Consider the following 15,957-nt stretch of genomic DNA (forward strand, 5'->3'; position numbering starts at 1 on the left):
TCATTGGATATAATGATTATAGAATAATTATTGAAGATCTGAATCACCTCTGTTCATATCATGTCTTTTGTCTTTTATCTTTTTGAAAGGGATTGTATAGAGAAGTCATAGAAACAAAGAATAATAGGGAATCCTCTAAAGCAGGGGTGTTAAACCCAAGACCTGGGGCCTGGATCCGGCCCGCAAGATGCTTAGAACTGACCCACGGGGTCACCCTGGAAACAGCGGACTGTCGTGCAGTGCCTCTGCAAGGAAAAACATGCGGTCTTCCCAAGCTCCGTTTTCCCTGGCAGAGGGTGCAGGATGCCGCTCACAAGGGCTGTGTGTGGTCCTTCTTGGCTGTTCTCGCTGACAGGGTTGCAGGATGCTGTTGCAGCCGGAAACGGAGCTGTGCAGCCCGTTTTCGCTGGCAGACCACTCAGGCCACCAAAAGCACTCCCAACATGAGTGATGTTAAGCTGGCCACGCCCACCCTGGCCATGTGCAACCCGGCCCTCTGAGGTCAAACACAACCTTGCGGTCCTCAATGAAATTGAGTTTGACACCCTTGCTCTAAAGCTCATGCTAAATTTATAGCAGTAAGTTTAGTAAGTAGGAGCTACTTGTTTAGGTGAATAAAATTTTTGAACATATAGTCTATATTTGCATTTTTTGGCTTAGTTATTACGGCTTTAGTGAGTTTTTCTGATGATAGTTTTAGCTGGGAAAATGGAGTAACATAAAAGAATTTTATTTCTTATGGTATTAAGATAGGAACAAAAGTATACTTAATTTAACAGTTAATGTATTGTATAAAAATTATAATGTGAGTTAACACATTATAGTTAAGTTCGATAATTTAAGACACAAGGCTAAGATTTAGTCAAATAACACCTTGAAGTACTTTTAATTTTTGTTAAAGATGCTTAAAAATAATCATTTACTCTCTAAAATTAATAGTCTTTATTAGGACAGTAGTATTTTTCTCTGGCAGAATATTGGCATAGATTTTGAAATCTGTAATCATAATGCATCACTTTTCAAAAGAAATTTTAAACTCATAATATGTACATATGAGTATTTTGGGACAGAAAATATATATATTATATATAGTAATTTCTCATATCTGCAGTTATTCTTAGGAGTCCATAGTTTGTAACCCTGTATAATTGTAGTACCCTGTTTTCCTGAAAATAAGACCTCTCCGGATAATAAGCCCAATCGGGCTTTTGAGCGCATGTGCTAAAATAAACCCTCCCAAAAAATAAGCCCTCCCCGAAAATATTGCAGCGTAGCAGCAGCCATGAGGTTACCACACTCGCTGCCTCCTGCACCTCAAAAATAATAAGACCTCCTCGAAAATAAGGCCAAGTGTTTATTTTGGGGGTCAAAAGAAAATAAGACCCTGTCTTATTTTCAGGGAAACATGGTAGCATCCTACAAGTTTCTTGCCAAACGTTACTTCTAGTTTCATTTGTTCCAACTGATATAGTTATTTTATTAGTTATCATTTGCATTAATTACTCACTTTTGATGGAGTATAAGATAGATATTGCAATTATACCTCTGCTGAATGTTTAACTTTCTCTTTAAGGAGACCATTATGATCGAGCTCGGCGCCTCCAGTCTAAAATGATGACAAATTTGGCAATGGCCAAGGACCGTTTGCAGCTGTTAGGTACTACTTAATGTTGTTACTTTAGAAAATTGTAGAACTGGTAGTGCATATGTTTACGATGTATTGAGAGAAAAATGATTTAAAACTATTTTTTTCTAAGTTTGAAACGTACATTTCACCGATAGACTTCATTTTACATTAGTGTACTTGTTTAGAGATGCAAATATATTGTCATAGTTTGGTTTCCTAAGGGGAAGCTGAAGAACTAGTGAGCAGTTTTTTTTGCGAAAACTTTTAAAAATACAGCATGAACATAAGTTTCTTCTTGAAATGACTAAGCAATTGGTCCAGAATTAGCATTGATGGAATATAGTATAAAGTGCATCTTAGAAGGAAAATTCATAGGGAAAAATGTTGCTAAAATTTCAGCTAAATAGGTTTTAATTGCAGATTACTTTGAAGAAAAGTAGTAAATTGTTGAACAAAATAATCTTGAAATCAGTTCAAGGGTACAGACCTTTACAAAATACCTAATGAATTCAGTGACAGATTATCATAAATTGAAATCTTTTAAATCAAAGCATTTATAAATTGAGGCAAAATAAAACTAGATAGCAGCAAAAATTTCTGGAGGGGCCAGGAAAGAAACATGTAATGAGGCAAGCTCGGCAAATTACCTACTTAGATCAAAAGTTAGGATGCAAATAAGGGTAGGATTTGTATCATCACATACATGTTATTTTCAGTCATCACAGACTTGTAGGGATAGCAGTATCTCAATTTATTCACTGCTGACTTTCTTAAAAACCCTGTTAAATCATTTATCCATGTTACATGGTTTATGTCTCATAGGGCTGAAGCTGGGATAGCATGCATGGCTTTACTTAATTATTAGGAGAAACAAGGACATAGAATTTCTACCTAGAAAAGATGAAGCTCCTAAATAAGATAGCTTATGACTTTATAAATCTCATTTACTATCTCTTTAATTATGTTGATTTTTTTAGGAAGCCAGTGTTAACTAAGAAATATAGATTTTAAAAAAGCACACTCCTTAGGTTTCCGTTTGTTGTTCTTCCAAACAGTTGTAGTGCATTCTCCATATATTTCTCATGATTATCCAATTATTTTTTTGGACATTTCTTTTGTAATTAGTCTGGTAGATCTAGTTGCCATTTTGTATTAGGTGGCTTCCATAGCCACCATTTTGTTGTGGGACTCAACAGTGTCTCATTTCAAATGTCCCTCAGAGGCTAAAAAGATTGGGAATCCTTAGAGTACAGTAAACAAAATCAGGAGCAGAACATTTTAAGTTTGGAGGAATGGTGCCAAAAAGATTTTGTATATTTCTGTGACTGTGGTTTGCTTAAAACTGCATCCCTAAATGTCATTGACTGTGACCAGAAAAATTGTAAGATTGGAATTTATAAAAATACGTATTTCATAGCCAACAACAAACATTTTAACAAGAATAACATGCAGCTGCAACATGTATTATATTAAAATAACTTGCTGTTAAATGAAGTGTCAAATGTAAACTACAATCCTATGATGTGGAATTGTACTTTCCTTACCCTTTCCTGCACCTGCAGCTTTGATAATAGTGAGTTTTTTCTCCTACAGGGCTTATAAATATTGGTATAACTTTAGTGTTGTCCTGAAAGGCTTCAAATTGCTGTTGCTCTTTTCTGGAGGCCTGGAGCAATTTAGAGTTTGGCCCATGGCAAAGGATAGAATTTAGCTACATTTTTAAGATGCTGTAGGGCACTGTTTTATTTGATTTTGCTGTTACAGATATAAAAAGGCTACTTCATATACCATGTTTCTAATAAGACAAAGAGGCACAAATGTACCCCAGCATTTTTGAGTTGACAGAGGCAGGTCTTCAGCAGTTAAAAAAGGGAAGTGGTGGTAGGAGGATTTTCCAAAGGATGAGGACAAAGGCAGAGAAGGATCTCTTCCTGGAACTTGCCAATCAACATTCTTTAACTGATGGATCCACAGCATACTTTCCCTGCTGACCAAGTGGGACAAGCTGACTTAATGGGGTGAAAGTGATTCTGTAATAATCTGGGCCATGTAGGGTTTTAAACATCATAACCAACATCTTGAATTGGATCCAGAAGCAAATTGGCACACAGTGCAGCTCACACAGCAGAGGTATTATATGCAGCATCCTTGGGGAATCCAAGATTGTTCACGCAGCCGCATTCTGTAGCAGCTGAAGCTTCTGGGTGCTCTTCAAGTATCCTTGTCATGTATGAATGTGAAGATAAAATAGTACGTGCAGACTATTGGCCTGCTTTTAGACAGATATTGCCTTTCAGTAAGATTGAACATTAATCCCATAGTTCAGTTCTGTTTACAGTTGAAACCCTCTGTATGGTTTTGCCATTGATATTCTTAACCATAGTATATAATTGGCAGCATGCCCAGTCACCATATCTACTCAACTATGTTATCATTCTTATGGGAGGTCAAGATTTTATGTGCAAGCAAACATCAATGCTGTGACTTACATTTGGAAATGAACATAAAGGCAGTGAAAGTTTTTCATTACTGTTAGATATAGTATTTTTCATGCATAGTGGCAGTAGCTCTAACGTACTGTTTACCATCAAGATGAAATAAAGGAAGTATAAGGATTAATTTTCATACAGTTTTTAGAAATGATTTAGCAGGCTTAATGAATTATGTCCTAGATTAGCCTTTCTCAAACTTTTTACTCTGGAGAAACCTTTGAAATAATTTTCAGATTAGTGAATCCCTGCATAAAAATTAAACAACTATTTTTCACAAAAAATATGAAAAAATCACCATACAATTCATTTGTAACCTATTCAACCCACATTTGTCAACATTTAACAACAATAGCAAAGTGGAGCTGAGTTGTGATGTGTAAAAATTCCCATCATTATGAGTGCATTTGTTTAAAAAAAGGTTTTCCCCACCTCCTCCCAGTCATGGTATCTTATAGAACCTTAGATGTTTGATGTTGATGTTTATTCAATTTGTATGCCGCCCTATTCCCGAGAGACTCAGGGCAGCTAACAACCAAAGGGGAAGGGGGGATACAAACAGGAAAAAAGACAGACAAATTAAAACACAACAACAGTCACAACAATTTAAGTGAGGCTGGAAATTCATCAGCCCCAGGCCTGCCGGAACAACCAGGTCTTCGTGGCTTTGTGGAAAGCCGGAAGGGTGGTTAGGGTCCGGATCTCAACGGGGAGATCGTTCCAGAGGGCCGGAGCAGCCACAGAGAAGGCCCTCCCCCGGGGAGTTGCCAGTCAACACTGGCTGGCCGATGGAATTCAGAGGAGGCCTAATCTGTGGGATCTGATCGGTCATAGGGAGTTAATTGGCAGGAGGCGGTCTCTCAAGTACCCAGGTCCAATACCATGCAGGGCTTTAAAAGTAACGACTAGCACCTTGAACCGTGTCCGGAGCCCAATAGGCAGCCAGTGCAGCTCGCGCAGGATAGGTGTAACGTGGGTGTACCGAGGTGCACCCACAATCGCTTGCGCAGTTGCATTCTGGACAAGCTGAAGTCTCCGAATACTCTTCAAGGGCAGCCCCATGTAGAGCGTGTTACAGTAGTCCAGTCTTCAGGTCACAAGGGTGTGAGTGACTATTTGAAGGGCCTCCCTGTCCAGGTAGGGTCGCAATTGGTGCACCAAGCGAACCTGGGCAAATGCCCCCCTGGTCACAGCCGACAGATGATGTTCTAAAGTCAGCTGTGGGTCCAGGAGGACTCCCAAATTGCGAACCCTTTCTGAGGGGCATATAATTTCACCCCCCAGCCTGAGAGATAGAGCACATGGCCAATCTTTGGGAGGGAGCATCAATAGCCACTCAGTCTTGTCAGGATTGAGTGCAAACTTGGTCATTCCCATCCAGACCCTGACAGCCTCCAGGCACTGATACATCACTTCAACCGCTTCATTGAGTTGGCACGGGGCGGACAGATACAGCTGAGTATCATCCGCATATTGGTGGTATTTTATCCCGTGCCGATGTATGATCTCACCCAGAAGCTTCATGTAGATATTAAATAGGAGGGGGGACAGGACCGAACCCTGCAGCACCCCATAATTGAGGGGCCTGGGGGTCGATCTCTGCCCTCCGACCAACATCGACTGCGACCTGTCCGAGAGGTAGGAGGAGAACCACCGAAGAACGGTGCCTCCCACTCCCACCTCTCGCAACTGCCGCAGAAGGATACCATGGTCGATGGTATCGAAGGCCGCTGAGAGGTCAAGGAGCACTAGGATAGAGTCATGGCCCCTATCCCTGGTTCTCCAGAGATCGCTTAGAGATCTCTTGCTGAATCTGAGTTGAGAAAGGTTGGTGTAGATCAGGGGTGTCAAACTCATGTCATCACAGCAGCATCACATGATGTATCGGGACTTTTTCCCCCTTCACTAAACTGGGTGTGGGCGTGGCCAGTGTGTGACACATACGGCCCATGGGCTGGGAGTTTGACAGCCATGGTGTAGATGATATGGAATAAATGTTATGTATACATATGTCTTTGCCATGTGTTGATATGACCAATTGAGGGTCATCTTTTTGACTAAGGACTGTTGGGTAACAGTATACAAGAAAGGAACATAGAGAAGAAATGTGAGATAAGATTTTAGGAAGGGCTGGATAAGAATCCTTTCAAAAAATGCATATATTAAAAAATGAATGTGTGTTTTTGTGATGCCTCTTTTAGCTAAAGCTATATTGCAGTACTCTGTTGCATGAAAATACACGATAGTATCAAAAAAGAATCTGGATTGTTCTGAGAGTAACAAAGTAGTAATTACAGAATACCATTTTTACCTTAATGTGTATTGAAAAGCTATTAATTTTTTTAAATGGCTGGTTTAATTTTTGAAGTACAAAAAAAGAGATAGATTTGATCTGTTTTCTAAAAAACTGAAAAGGACCATGATTTTATAAATAGATTATTTATGAATCTAAATATTGTTGTAAATGGCTGACAGTTAGATTCAGGATGATATCTAACAAGCTGTTCATTTCAAAAGGTTCTAAAACTGGTTCTAAAACTAGTATAAGACGTGGAAGTTTAATGAACATTTATGAGCTGTATCTGTCTAATTTATTTCTGATAATTATAATGCAATGCTAAATCTTATTGCTAGAAAAGTAGTAATTTTATTTTAATTATGCAACAATTACTTAATATTTAGGGAAAGTTCACTTGATCAGAAAGGAGGCTCCTCCTGTGCTCTTATTTAAAGAATTATGTAGCAACTTGAAATAACCTGTAGATTACAAATATACTTAACTGCTTAAAATGGAATGTTTATCATAAAGAAATACTTAACAAAATTTAGTATGAAATATGATTGCAAATTGAACCAACAAGTTGTAGACTTTCTGAGATGATAGGTAGAAGAAATCATAATTCTTTGCACATTCATTTTAAAGTATCCCACTAGTTCTTTTCTTCGCTATTTCTGAAAAATGCAGTTACTGACTGCAGCTCACAGTTTTACATAAATTGTATTTTATTAATAAGATGTGACTTCATAACATTGTAAACATTAGGTATAAGCTTTGTAACTTTAATCCTTATCAAGCCAACTAAAGGCAAAATCATTTTGGTTATTACCAGTATACGTAACTTTCATTGGTTCATTTTTTGTCTTTTATTTGTCCTTTTCCCTCCTCTGTTCTGTTGCATAGAGAAGATGCAGGCAGTTAAGCAAATTCCCAAGCTGCAAATGGAAGTCCGTAGTGACAATACTAACCTGGTATGCCGCAATGGACATCTCCAGTCAGGTGGGTTTGGTTTTCCCAGCACCTAATTAATTAGGGGGATGTCTCTCAGTATCTACCTTATCAAAACAAAATACGCAGCAATAAATACCCTGCTCCTAATATAGTTTTAAAATGTTTTCTCTTTTAAAGTTTCTTATTAATTTATGCTGAATTAATGTTGTCTTCACCAAATTGCTTTTTTAACATTTCTTATGTCTTGAAAGGCAAGGAAAGGCATTAGTTTTAAAGTTTAGTATTTTGACATAAAGTTTGGAATTTTGGAAAATCTAGTTAGGATCCTTATAAAATGCAGTGCTAGAAAAAAAGAATTCAATTTTTTTAAAATTCATATCTACATTAAATTATGTTGTTTGCTATTTTTTATAAAAACAAAAGCAGAGAATACGTTTTTGCATATATCTCCTATTGAAGGACATTTTTTTCCGTGGCTTTTCTTTGTCAGTGTGTGTACATGAGCTAGAATAATGAGAAAATTAGCTTGAAGTTTATTTATATGAGAAAATTATTGATGTTCAACATTCTTAAAGCGTGTTTAAGAAATAAGAATAATGAATGAAAATAAGAGACAAAATTTAGGTAGAGTGTTGTAAATGTTTAGTGATTTCTTGCTAAGCTGTTTTGGAAATTTCTTTGCTATGTTTTTTATGAGCTTTTTAGCTTGTACCTTCAGTCATTTTTATTCTTATAAGACATAGTAACTCCAAATAATATCCTATACATACATATATATATACATAATATAATATATTTTGTGTATACACACACACACACACACACAGTTTTTTTGCTCTATAAAAACATTTTTGATAATTATTTCTCTCTAAAAGTATATTCTCAGTAACTGATTTAGTGTGATGCTTTGCTTGAAACAATTAGTATTGGTATATGAATACAGGTAACCAATTTATAACCATTCATTTAGTGATTGTTTGAAGTTATAATAGCACTGAAAAAAAATCACTTTTTTCACACTTCTAAGTATTACAACATCTGCATGGTCACGTGATCAAAATTCAGATGCTTGGCAACTGGTTCATATTTATGATTGTTGCAGTGTCTTGGAGTCATGTGATTCCCCGCTTATCCAAAGATTTTGCAATCTTTGGATAAGCGGATTCAATGGGAAAGCCAGATTCACTTAATAGTCTTGTTATTAACAACTGTAATGATTCACTTAATGATTGGGGCAAGAAAAAGTTGTATACATGGCTTTGTGGAAGATAAGTTATATTTGTAAGACTACAGTGTGATTTCATCCATTGTGATGTACTGATACTAACTCTAATTCTATATATGAAGTAGCATAATGAGAATTGGCATATCACTATATTGTTGAAAAAAACTGATTACTGCTTGCAATTGCAACTACTTTTATTGATACTTTTTAAACCAAATAATCATATAGACTAGATTGCATGGAAAATAGTTTCTGTTCTAATAAATTTCATATGCAAAATAAATTTTAGAAAATAGTATGGTTTTATGACTTTTCCTATTCTGTTCTTCCTTTTAATTTTCCTTCAGATAATATCAGGTAGTTAGATGTTTTTGTGGATTTATCAAAGTAAAATATCTGCCATACCTTCCTAAAACAAAATCAGTTGGCAATTCTGATCAGTGATCAGCTAATCATTACTTTCTATCCACTTTGAAAAACAGTATCTTTATCACATCTCGAATTGCGAATTTATCTGAAATCCACATTGTCTGTGCTTTAACATATACGGAATCACTGAATAAAATCATTCAGAAACTGGGAGTTGATTGTTACAGTTATATGAATAGTACTGAAGAGATACGTACACAAGAAACAGGCAAATATTCTATCTCACTTTTATACTTGGATCAGGTGAGGTACTGTAAATACTTAAAAGTTATTTAGAATCAACAAAGATCTTGTACAAAAACCAGGAGATTGAAGAGCACAAATTTGTTGCCTTGTGAAGCAGAAATTAAACTGTTCAGGTTAGAATGCCAGTTGATGGTATATTAGCCCAGTTAATAGTATTGTAAAATTTTTATTTAACATACATTTGTACCTAAGTTCAATGCATGATCACTCCTCTCCCCCAAATTCTGTTGTTCCATAGTGTGTGTAATATTTTCACTGATACAGATGGGCCAGTTTCTGTGTAATCTTAGATTATTGCATGATTTTATTTATTTATTAAATTTATTTGTTGCATATACTGTATTGTGGTTCAAGGCAACTAAGTGGCTTACAACAAGTGAACAGCTTACAAGAAGTTTTATTCATTCCTGCACTGTTTGTTGAAGTTTGTCTGGAAATCTAGTTACTGTAGTACTTTGTATTTTCATTGTTTTCAAACAGAATTTAAACTCTTGTTTGGAACCAGGTATCCTGAGCCCTAGTTTTTATGTAACTTCTACAGGCAGTAATATAAACTTCTTTGATGCTCTTGTGGCTCTAGCATCTACCTGATAAGAGTCTTATTCCTAGGCATCTTACATAGTATCTTTGCTGCTGCTTTTAGATATTGAAACAAATAATGTTGACAACTTTATTGTTGCTTGATTTGTTTGATAAGTTTTAATTATTTAGGAATCATTCTGAAAATATTTGAGAGGTTCTACATATTTTACATGTATTTTTAGTTTCAATTATCTCCATTTTAAAACTGATTTTTCTGTTTTGAAATATGAAAGTCTTTAAGATGATGCTGGATAGCCGTTTGTCTGAAACGGTATAGGGTTTCCTGCCTAGCAGGGGGTTGGATTAGAAGACCTCCAAGGTCCCTTCCAACTCTGCTATTGTATTGCATACATGTATTTTATTGACAGTTGTACACGATCCAATTTGGTAGCCATATAAATTTGATAAATAAATGTGTAATGTTAAGTGAAGAGTGAATCTAACTTTCTAAGATTCAGAAACATTTTAACTGCTTGCTTTCTTGTTGATAACCTTTATATAGTAATATAGATTAATGAAAATATCATTAGGTAAAGAAGTCTATCATATATTAATTAATTCCACTTAGATCCAAAATTTCACTGCATTGGTCGGGGGTGGTGGTAGTCTTTTGCTATCAAAGGAGGCATTCCCAAGACAGTAATCTGTAAGGAGCCATAGGTTACTGGTAAATGGAACATACAGTTTATACAGTAAGTAGTAGATCAATATATTCTTTAGAATTCTTTACAATTTTTATATTGATCTTCATAGTTACATTATAATTTTATTTTCAAGTTTCCATAGATGTAAAATGTACATTATCTTCTTGCACTGAATTTTTGATTATAGGTAGTTCTCATTTTATTACTACTCTGTTTAGTGATCATTTGAAATTATGGTATGGAAAAAAAATAACTTTATGACTGGTCCTTGGACTTATGATTCTTGAACATCCCTGCAGTCCCATAATTGAGATTTGATGCTCCACAGCCAGCGGCTTTTTATGACTGTTGCACCATATCACCGTCACGTGATCACTATTTGCATGCTCTACAACTGGCTTCTGACAAGCCAAGTGAATGGAGAAGCCGGTGGTATAATTGCAAGTCACAGCTATGTGATGTCTTGCTTAGCAATGGAGTTGGTGGTCCCAATTATTGTTGTTAAATGAAGACAACCTGTACGGTGTTTCATATTGCTTGAATACTGCAAAAATAGTTGTATGCTACCTGGTCAAAACTGTGCTTCTATAATAGTCTGAGAAGTTAAAAAAAAGTATAACAGTTTTGTACATTTTTAGTATACATAGTGCTGAGATACATTGGCTGTGCTTGCAAGAAATGATAATATTTTTAGTTCTAAAATTTTCTAACAAAGCAACCTACTCAATAAAGTTTACGAAATACCAGTGCAAACCGAAATCAACATTATTAAGATAAATCATGTCATGTTTCTGAGGTGATCTGTTCACAAAGATAATGTGTTTACTCACTTATGGGTAATTGCTATAGATAAATAAATTAAATTATGTGTTTTTATATTATTATTGTTCATTATCTATTGTGAGATTTAACCCTATATTATTGCTCAGAGTTTTTGTGTGAAATCTGTCATAAATCAACTAAATTAATAGATAGTACCAATTTAAAAGTAAGTAAAAGTGCAACTAGTTGATTTGAATGTTTTCTGTAGTAAGAAATTTATTCTTTTTCTTTGTAGAAAATGGAACTGTTCCAAAAAAGAAGGATCCATTGTCTCATAGTAGTAATTCACTTCCTCGTTCAAAATCTGTGGCAAAGGCTGGATCTGGAGGATTTTCTGGGCACCAAAGAACACCTAGTTATACTGGAGTTTCTAATTTTTCTGCACCTAGAGTTCCTTCAGCTGCAACTCAGAAGGTAGGACACTAGTTTCTATGCACAGCATATTGCATTTTTGTTAATTGCAAATAGAAAAGTTGCAATTGAAATAGAAAAAGCAATAGAAAAGTTGCAATTCAAAATAAAGGAATTGCATTTTATAAATAGCATGTTTTGCATGCAGCAAAATCTAAGTTCAGTTATTGATATTACTAGGAAAGGCTGGTAGAGACTAGAATAGACCATAGAAGCTAATGGAACAAAGATGTGATTTACTGTAAGGGAATTGTATAAGTTTGTAATCTCAAACACATTTTTAGGGGAAAAAACCCTATTTAATGTTATTTTGCTCTTAATTTTGATTAAGGTTGTGGTTATATCTAGTGTCATTCTTGTTATCAGTAGAAGATATCTGCTAAAAGAATGGAAAAATGCTTTTCAATAATTTGACAGAAAATAACTAGGGAAGATGAATTTAGTATACCAGTAGTCCTTGATTTACAGCCACAAAGCGCAACATTTCTGTTAAGTGAGACGTTTGTTAAGTGAGTTTTATCTCATTTTAGTTTCTTGCCACAGTTGTTAAGTGAATCTGGTTTCCCCATTGACTGCTTGTCGGAAGGTTGCAAAAGGGGATCACATGATCCTGGGAGTGCAACTGTCATAATTATGAGTCAGTTGCCAAGTGGCCAAATTTTGACAACGTAACCATAGGGATGCTGCTATGGTCATAAGTGTGACAAATGGTCATAAGTCACTTTTCTCAGAGCCATTGTAACTTTGAATGGTCACTACATGAACTGTTATAAGTCAAGGACTATCTGTATAGCATTCTTCCCCATTTTGCGAATGGGAGGCTTCTATCATTGGAAATAGCTGGATTCCGCCCATATTTTACAAGTTGGCAACTGGGTTGCAAAACTGCTTCAATTATAAGCTTTGAGAAATGATTTCACTGATGTTATGGGTACTTGGATGCCTGGAAAAAATTGCCATGGAAAAGTATATGGAAAAGAAGAAACAAAATGATCAAAAAGGTAGAACACTTTTTCTCGTTGGAAAAGCTAAAATATTTGTAATTTTCAAAATTAACAAAAATCTCTTATTGTATGCGTGCACAGAGATATTTTTATTCTCAGTATAGCAGAACTATTAAGGATGGTTAAGAATTCAAGTATTCCAATTTATTTTGCTGTTAATTTTAAAACCATAGATTTAGAAAATGGTTAATGGTGATACTGAGCTTATTTTCTTCTGGGTTTATTATTTTCAGTGTAGAAAAAAAACCTAGTTTAAAATATCACTGCCATCAACTCAAAGTGGTAATACAGAGTTCTTGTACAGATTTTACCTTTGCTTTTTGACCAGCATGGTATGTTAGGCATTGGAAGGAAGGATTATTACATTCTGTCTCTTATTTATTCAAAAAAATAGTTGTTTAAAAGCAATTAAAACTTTGATAAATAATATGGAATATAAGTTATTTTTGTTTAGAAGATAGATAGATAGATAGATAGATAGATAGATAGATAGATAGATGATAGATAGATAGATAGATAGATAGATAGATAGATAGATAGATAGATGATAGATAGATAGAAGAGAGAGAGAGAGGAACTCTGCTTATCTAGAGAATAATTATGTATTTTACTACAACAGTTGCTTTTCTTTCCACATAGTATTATATATTTGTGCTCTGTTTTTCCTTTCCTTTCCTGAATTTATAAAAGTATGTTATATTACCATGGAGAAAATATACAGTATATGGTTGCTAAGAATTGACAATACCTTGATGTCATATAATTAATGTTACATTACTCTTTTGTAACATTTAATTAGCTGTTTTTTCTGTATTTTTTAAAAATAAAGTTATTGCCTTATCACAGATTTGTTTAACCGATTACCCAGATGCTGAATGGAAATTTCCTTCCTGTAGATTACTGAAGCTGATATCTAATTCTTTTTTTAAAATAATATTGAAATACATTTGAAATAATTGTTTTCTTAGGTTACTCCAAAAAATAATAGAACCACCAAGCCTTCTACTCCTTCAACTGCTGTACGAAAAAAGAAAGACACAAAGATTTTCAAAAATGTGGATAGTAACCTTGCTAATCTTATTCTCAATGAAATTGTAGACAGGTAAGTGCCAGTAGTATTTTGTAGGTGAGTGTGAGATGGGAATGCTTTTTAGTAAATATCAAGTGTGATTATTTTCAGGGCAAGTAATGTTCATATTGTTTTTTCTGCATCTGTTTAAGATTTTGATAGGAAGAAATGAAAATATTCTTTAAAATATAATATTTAATATACCATGAGAATTTCTTAACTGTAAAGGTTTTTTAAAAAAGAAAATCAGTTGAGACAAAGAGTGAAATATTCAGCTGCACTCTAGAAGAATGAGATGCCTATTGTTGCACTAATTACTATTCTGTATTTGTTAGTGGGCCATCTGTCAATTTTGATGATATCGCTGGGCAGGAGTTGGCTAAACAGGCACTGCAAGAAATTGTTATCCTTCCTTCACTTAGACCTGAAGTAAGCAATCTGTTTATTGGCTTGTTTTATTGCCTCTTTTATGTTTTCATTATCTGGTAGATTTTACTTTGATTTTTAAAAAATTAGCATTTTGGATGTATTCATGTAACATGCATATTTGTTATATTTGCATCTATTATGTGTAATCACAATTTTTCTGTATCAAAGTACAATTGGAGTATTGGATTAGATGCTGGAGTAAAACTGGCATTCTTATAGTTACTTAAAATATTCAGCTTTTATTGGTCCAATATATTGATTATATTGCATAGATTAATAAATAGAAATTAATCACATGCTCAGTAATGTGCTAAAACGAATGTTATCTACTCCCCCGCTATACATTTGCTAGGTTTTCAGTGGTAAAGTTTAAATAAAGCATAATTATATTTTCAATTGAAGCAGTTAATATTAGGTATGCCTTTCCTATGGGTATCATCCATTTCTAAATGAAATTCTGCTGAAAATCCTCCTTGCCCAGGAAGGGAGGGAGAAACAATTTTAAGCATCTCTTTATATGCAGCACCTACCACTGACCTCCACGTTCTCCAGATGGTCTCTATTTTTAGAACCAGATTTTTGTGTTCTAGGAATCTACAGTAGAATGAAAGTACTGGCAAAATTGCTCTTCTATTCTGCCATTGAACAAGATGGCCTGGATCAGAAACCTAATGAAAGTGAAAGTTGCCCTTCTGTTTAGTATGCTTACAGGCAAAGTGTATCTCCAAACCAGTATTAAAGATATAATTGGTCTACAGATGTTCTTTGACCTATAACTGTAATGGAAACTGCCCATTATTGTTGCAAGCAATGATGATCATTAAGTGAGATGGCCACTCTTAATCATCCCTCCTATCTCTGCTGCAGTTTGAGGAAACAATGGGCTTATTTTTGAACACAACTTTCAGAATATAGTTTAGATTTGGCTCTTAAAAGTTTGCAGGTGAATATTTGATTTAGAGTCCATACATATATGGACCAAGTCATCTGAGTTTCTAATTTTTCAGTAGCCTTTGGCACCATAGTTCAGATTTTGCATTTGTAGCATCAATTGACAATTGAAATATTACTGTTGATAAGTAGTGCAATCTATCCAATTCTTTTCAAGCTATGTTTAAAGATGTTTCAGGAAAGAAAAATTGACAATTTTTGTTGATACTATAATAAAAGACATATCTTTATATAATCATTCCAATTACCGTAATATACTCTGTGTGTTACACATTCATTTTCTTAAGATAGACTAAAGGCAATTAATGAAATAAATCCATAGCATATATATATTAGCCAGAATAGGCAATTGGAGGCAGTTTTGCTGTCTCTTCTATCAGATGGCTCACACCTGACTATTAAAATACACTTTGTGAAGAAAACGTAGAACTGCAATCATGGATAACAGGCTATAATAGCATTAGTTGCTTGAAAAATGAATAACAATTTATGATATTAAAAAAATAAATAAATTCTATGCTAGAAAGTATATTTTTTCTATAGCATTTATAGCTTGGTGAATTCCAAAAAATATATCTTAAATTTAATAATTTAAGTATTAGTTTCTTTTGTATTATTTGAATTTTTCTGTGGTCTTTTTTGGCCTATTTTTCCTAGACTCTTATTTTGACCTAGTATCAAGTACAAAAAAATAGAGTTCAATGGCAAAGTATTCAGTAATCAGGATGATAAGTGTTTTTCATATCTACTGCAAAAAACATTAATAATGTCTTCTCTCAGCTATAAAATTATTAGTTTAT

At 34.5% G+C, this 15,957-nt stretch overlaps 1 protein-coding gene across 5 annotated transcripts in view; it reads left to right on the forward strand.

Moving 5' to 3' along the window:
- SPAST (spastin) overlaps nt 1-15,957 on the forward strand; it is a 42,084-nt gene that overhangs the window by 13,055 nt on the left and 13,072 nt on the right. For 2 of the 5 annotated variants that reach the window (XM_032214977.1, XM_032214976.1), the window contains exons 3-7: nt 1,574-1,657; nt 7,298-7,393; nt 11,529-11,707; nt 13,677-13,810; nt 14,113-14,206. In XM_032214977.1, coding sequence (XP_032070868.1) covers nt 1,574-1,657; nt 7,298-7,393; nt 11,529-11,707; nt 13,677-13,810; nt 14,113-14,206 — 587 coding nt within the window. The remainder of the gene's footprint in view (nt 1-1,573; nt 1,658-7,297; nt 7,394-11,528; nt 11,708-13,676; nt 13,811-14,112; nt 14,207-15,957) is intronic. The other 3 variants (XM_032214979.1, XM_032214978.1, XM_032214980.1) reach the window with 2 other exon arrangements.

This window comes from Thamnophis elegans, chromosome 4, assembly GCF_009769535.1.
Source record: "Thamnophis elegans isolate rThaEle1 chromosome 4, rThaEle1.pri, whole genome shotgun sequence".
Classification (NCBI taxonomy): Eukaryota; Metazoa; Chordata; class Lepidosauria; order Squamata; family Colubridae; genus Thamnophis; species Thamnophis elegans.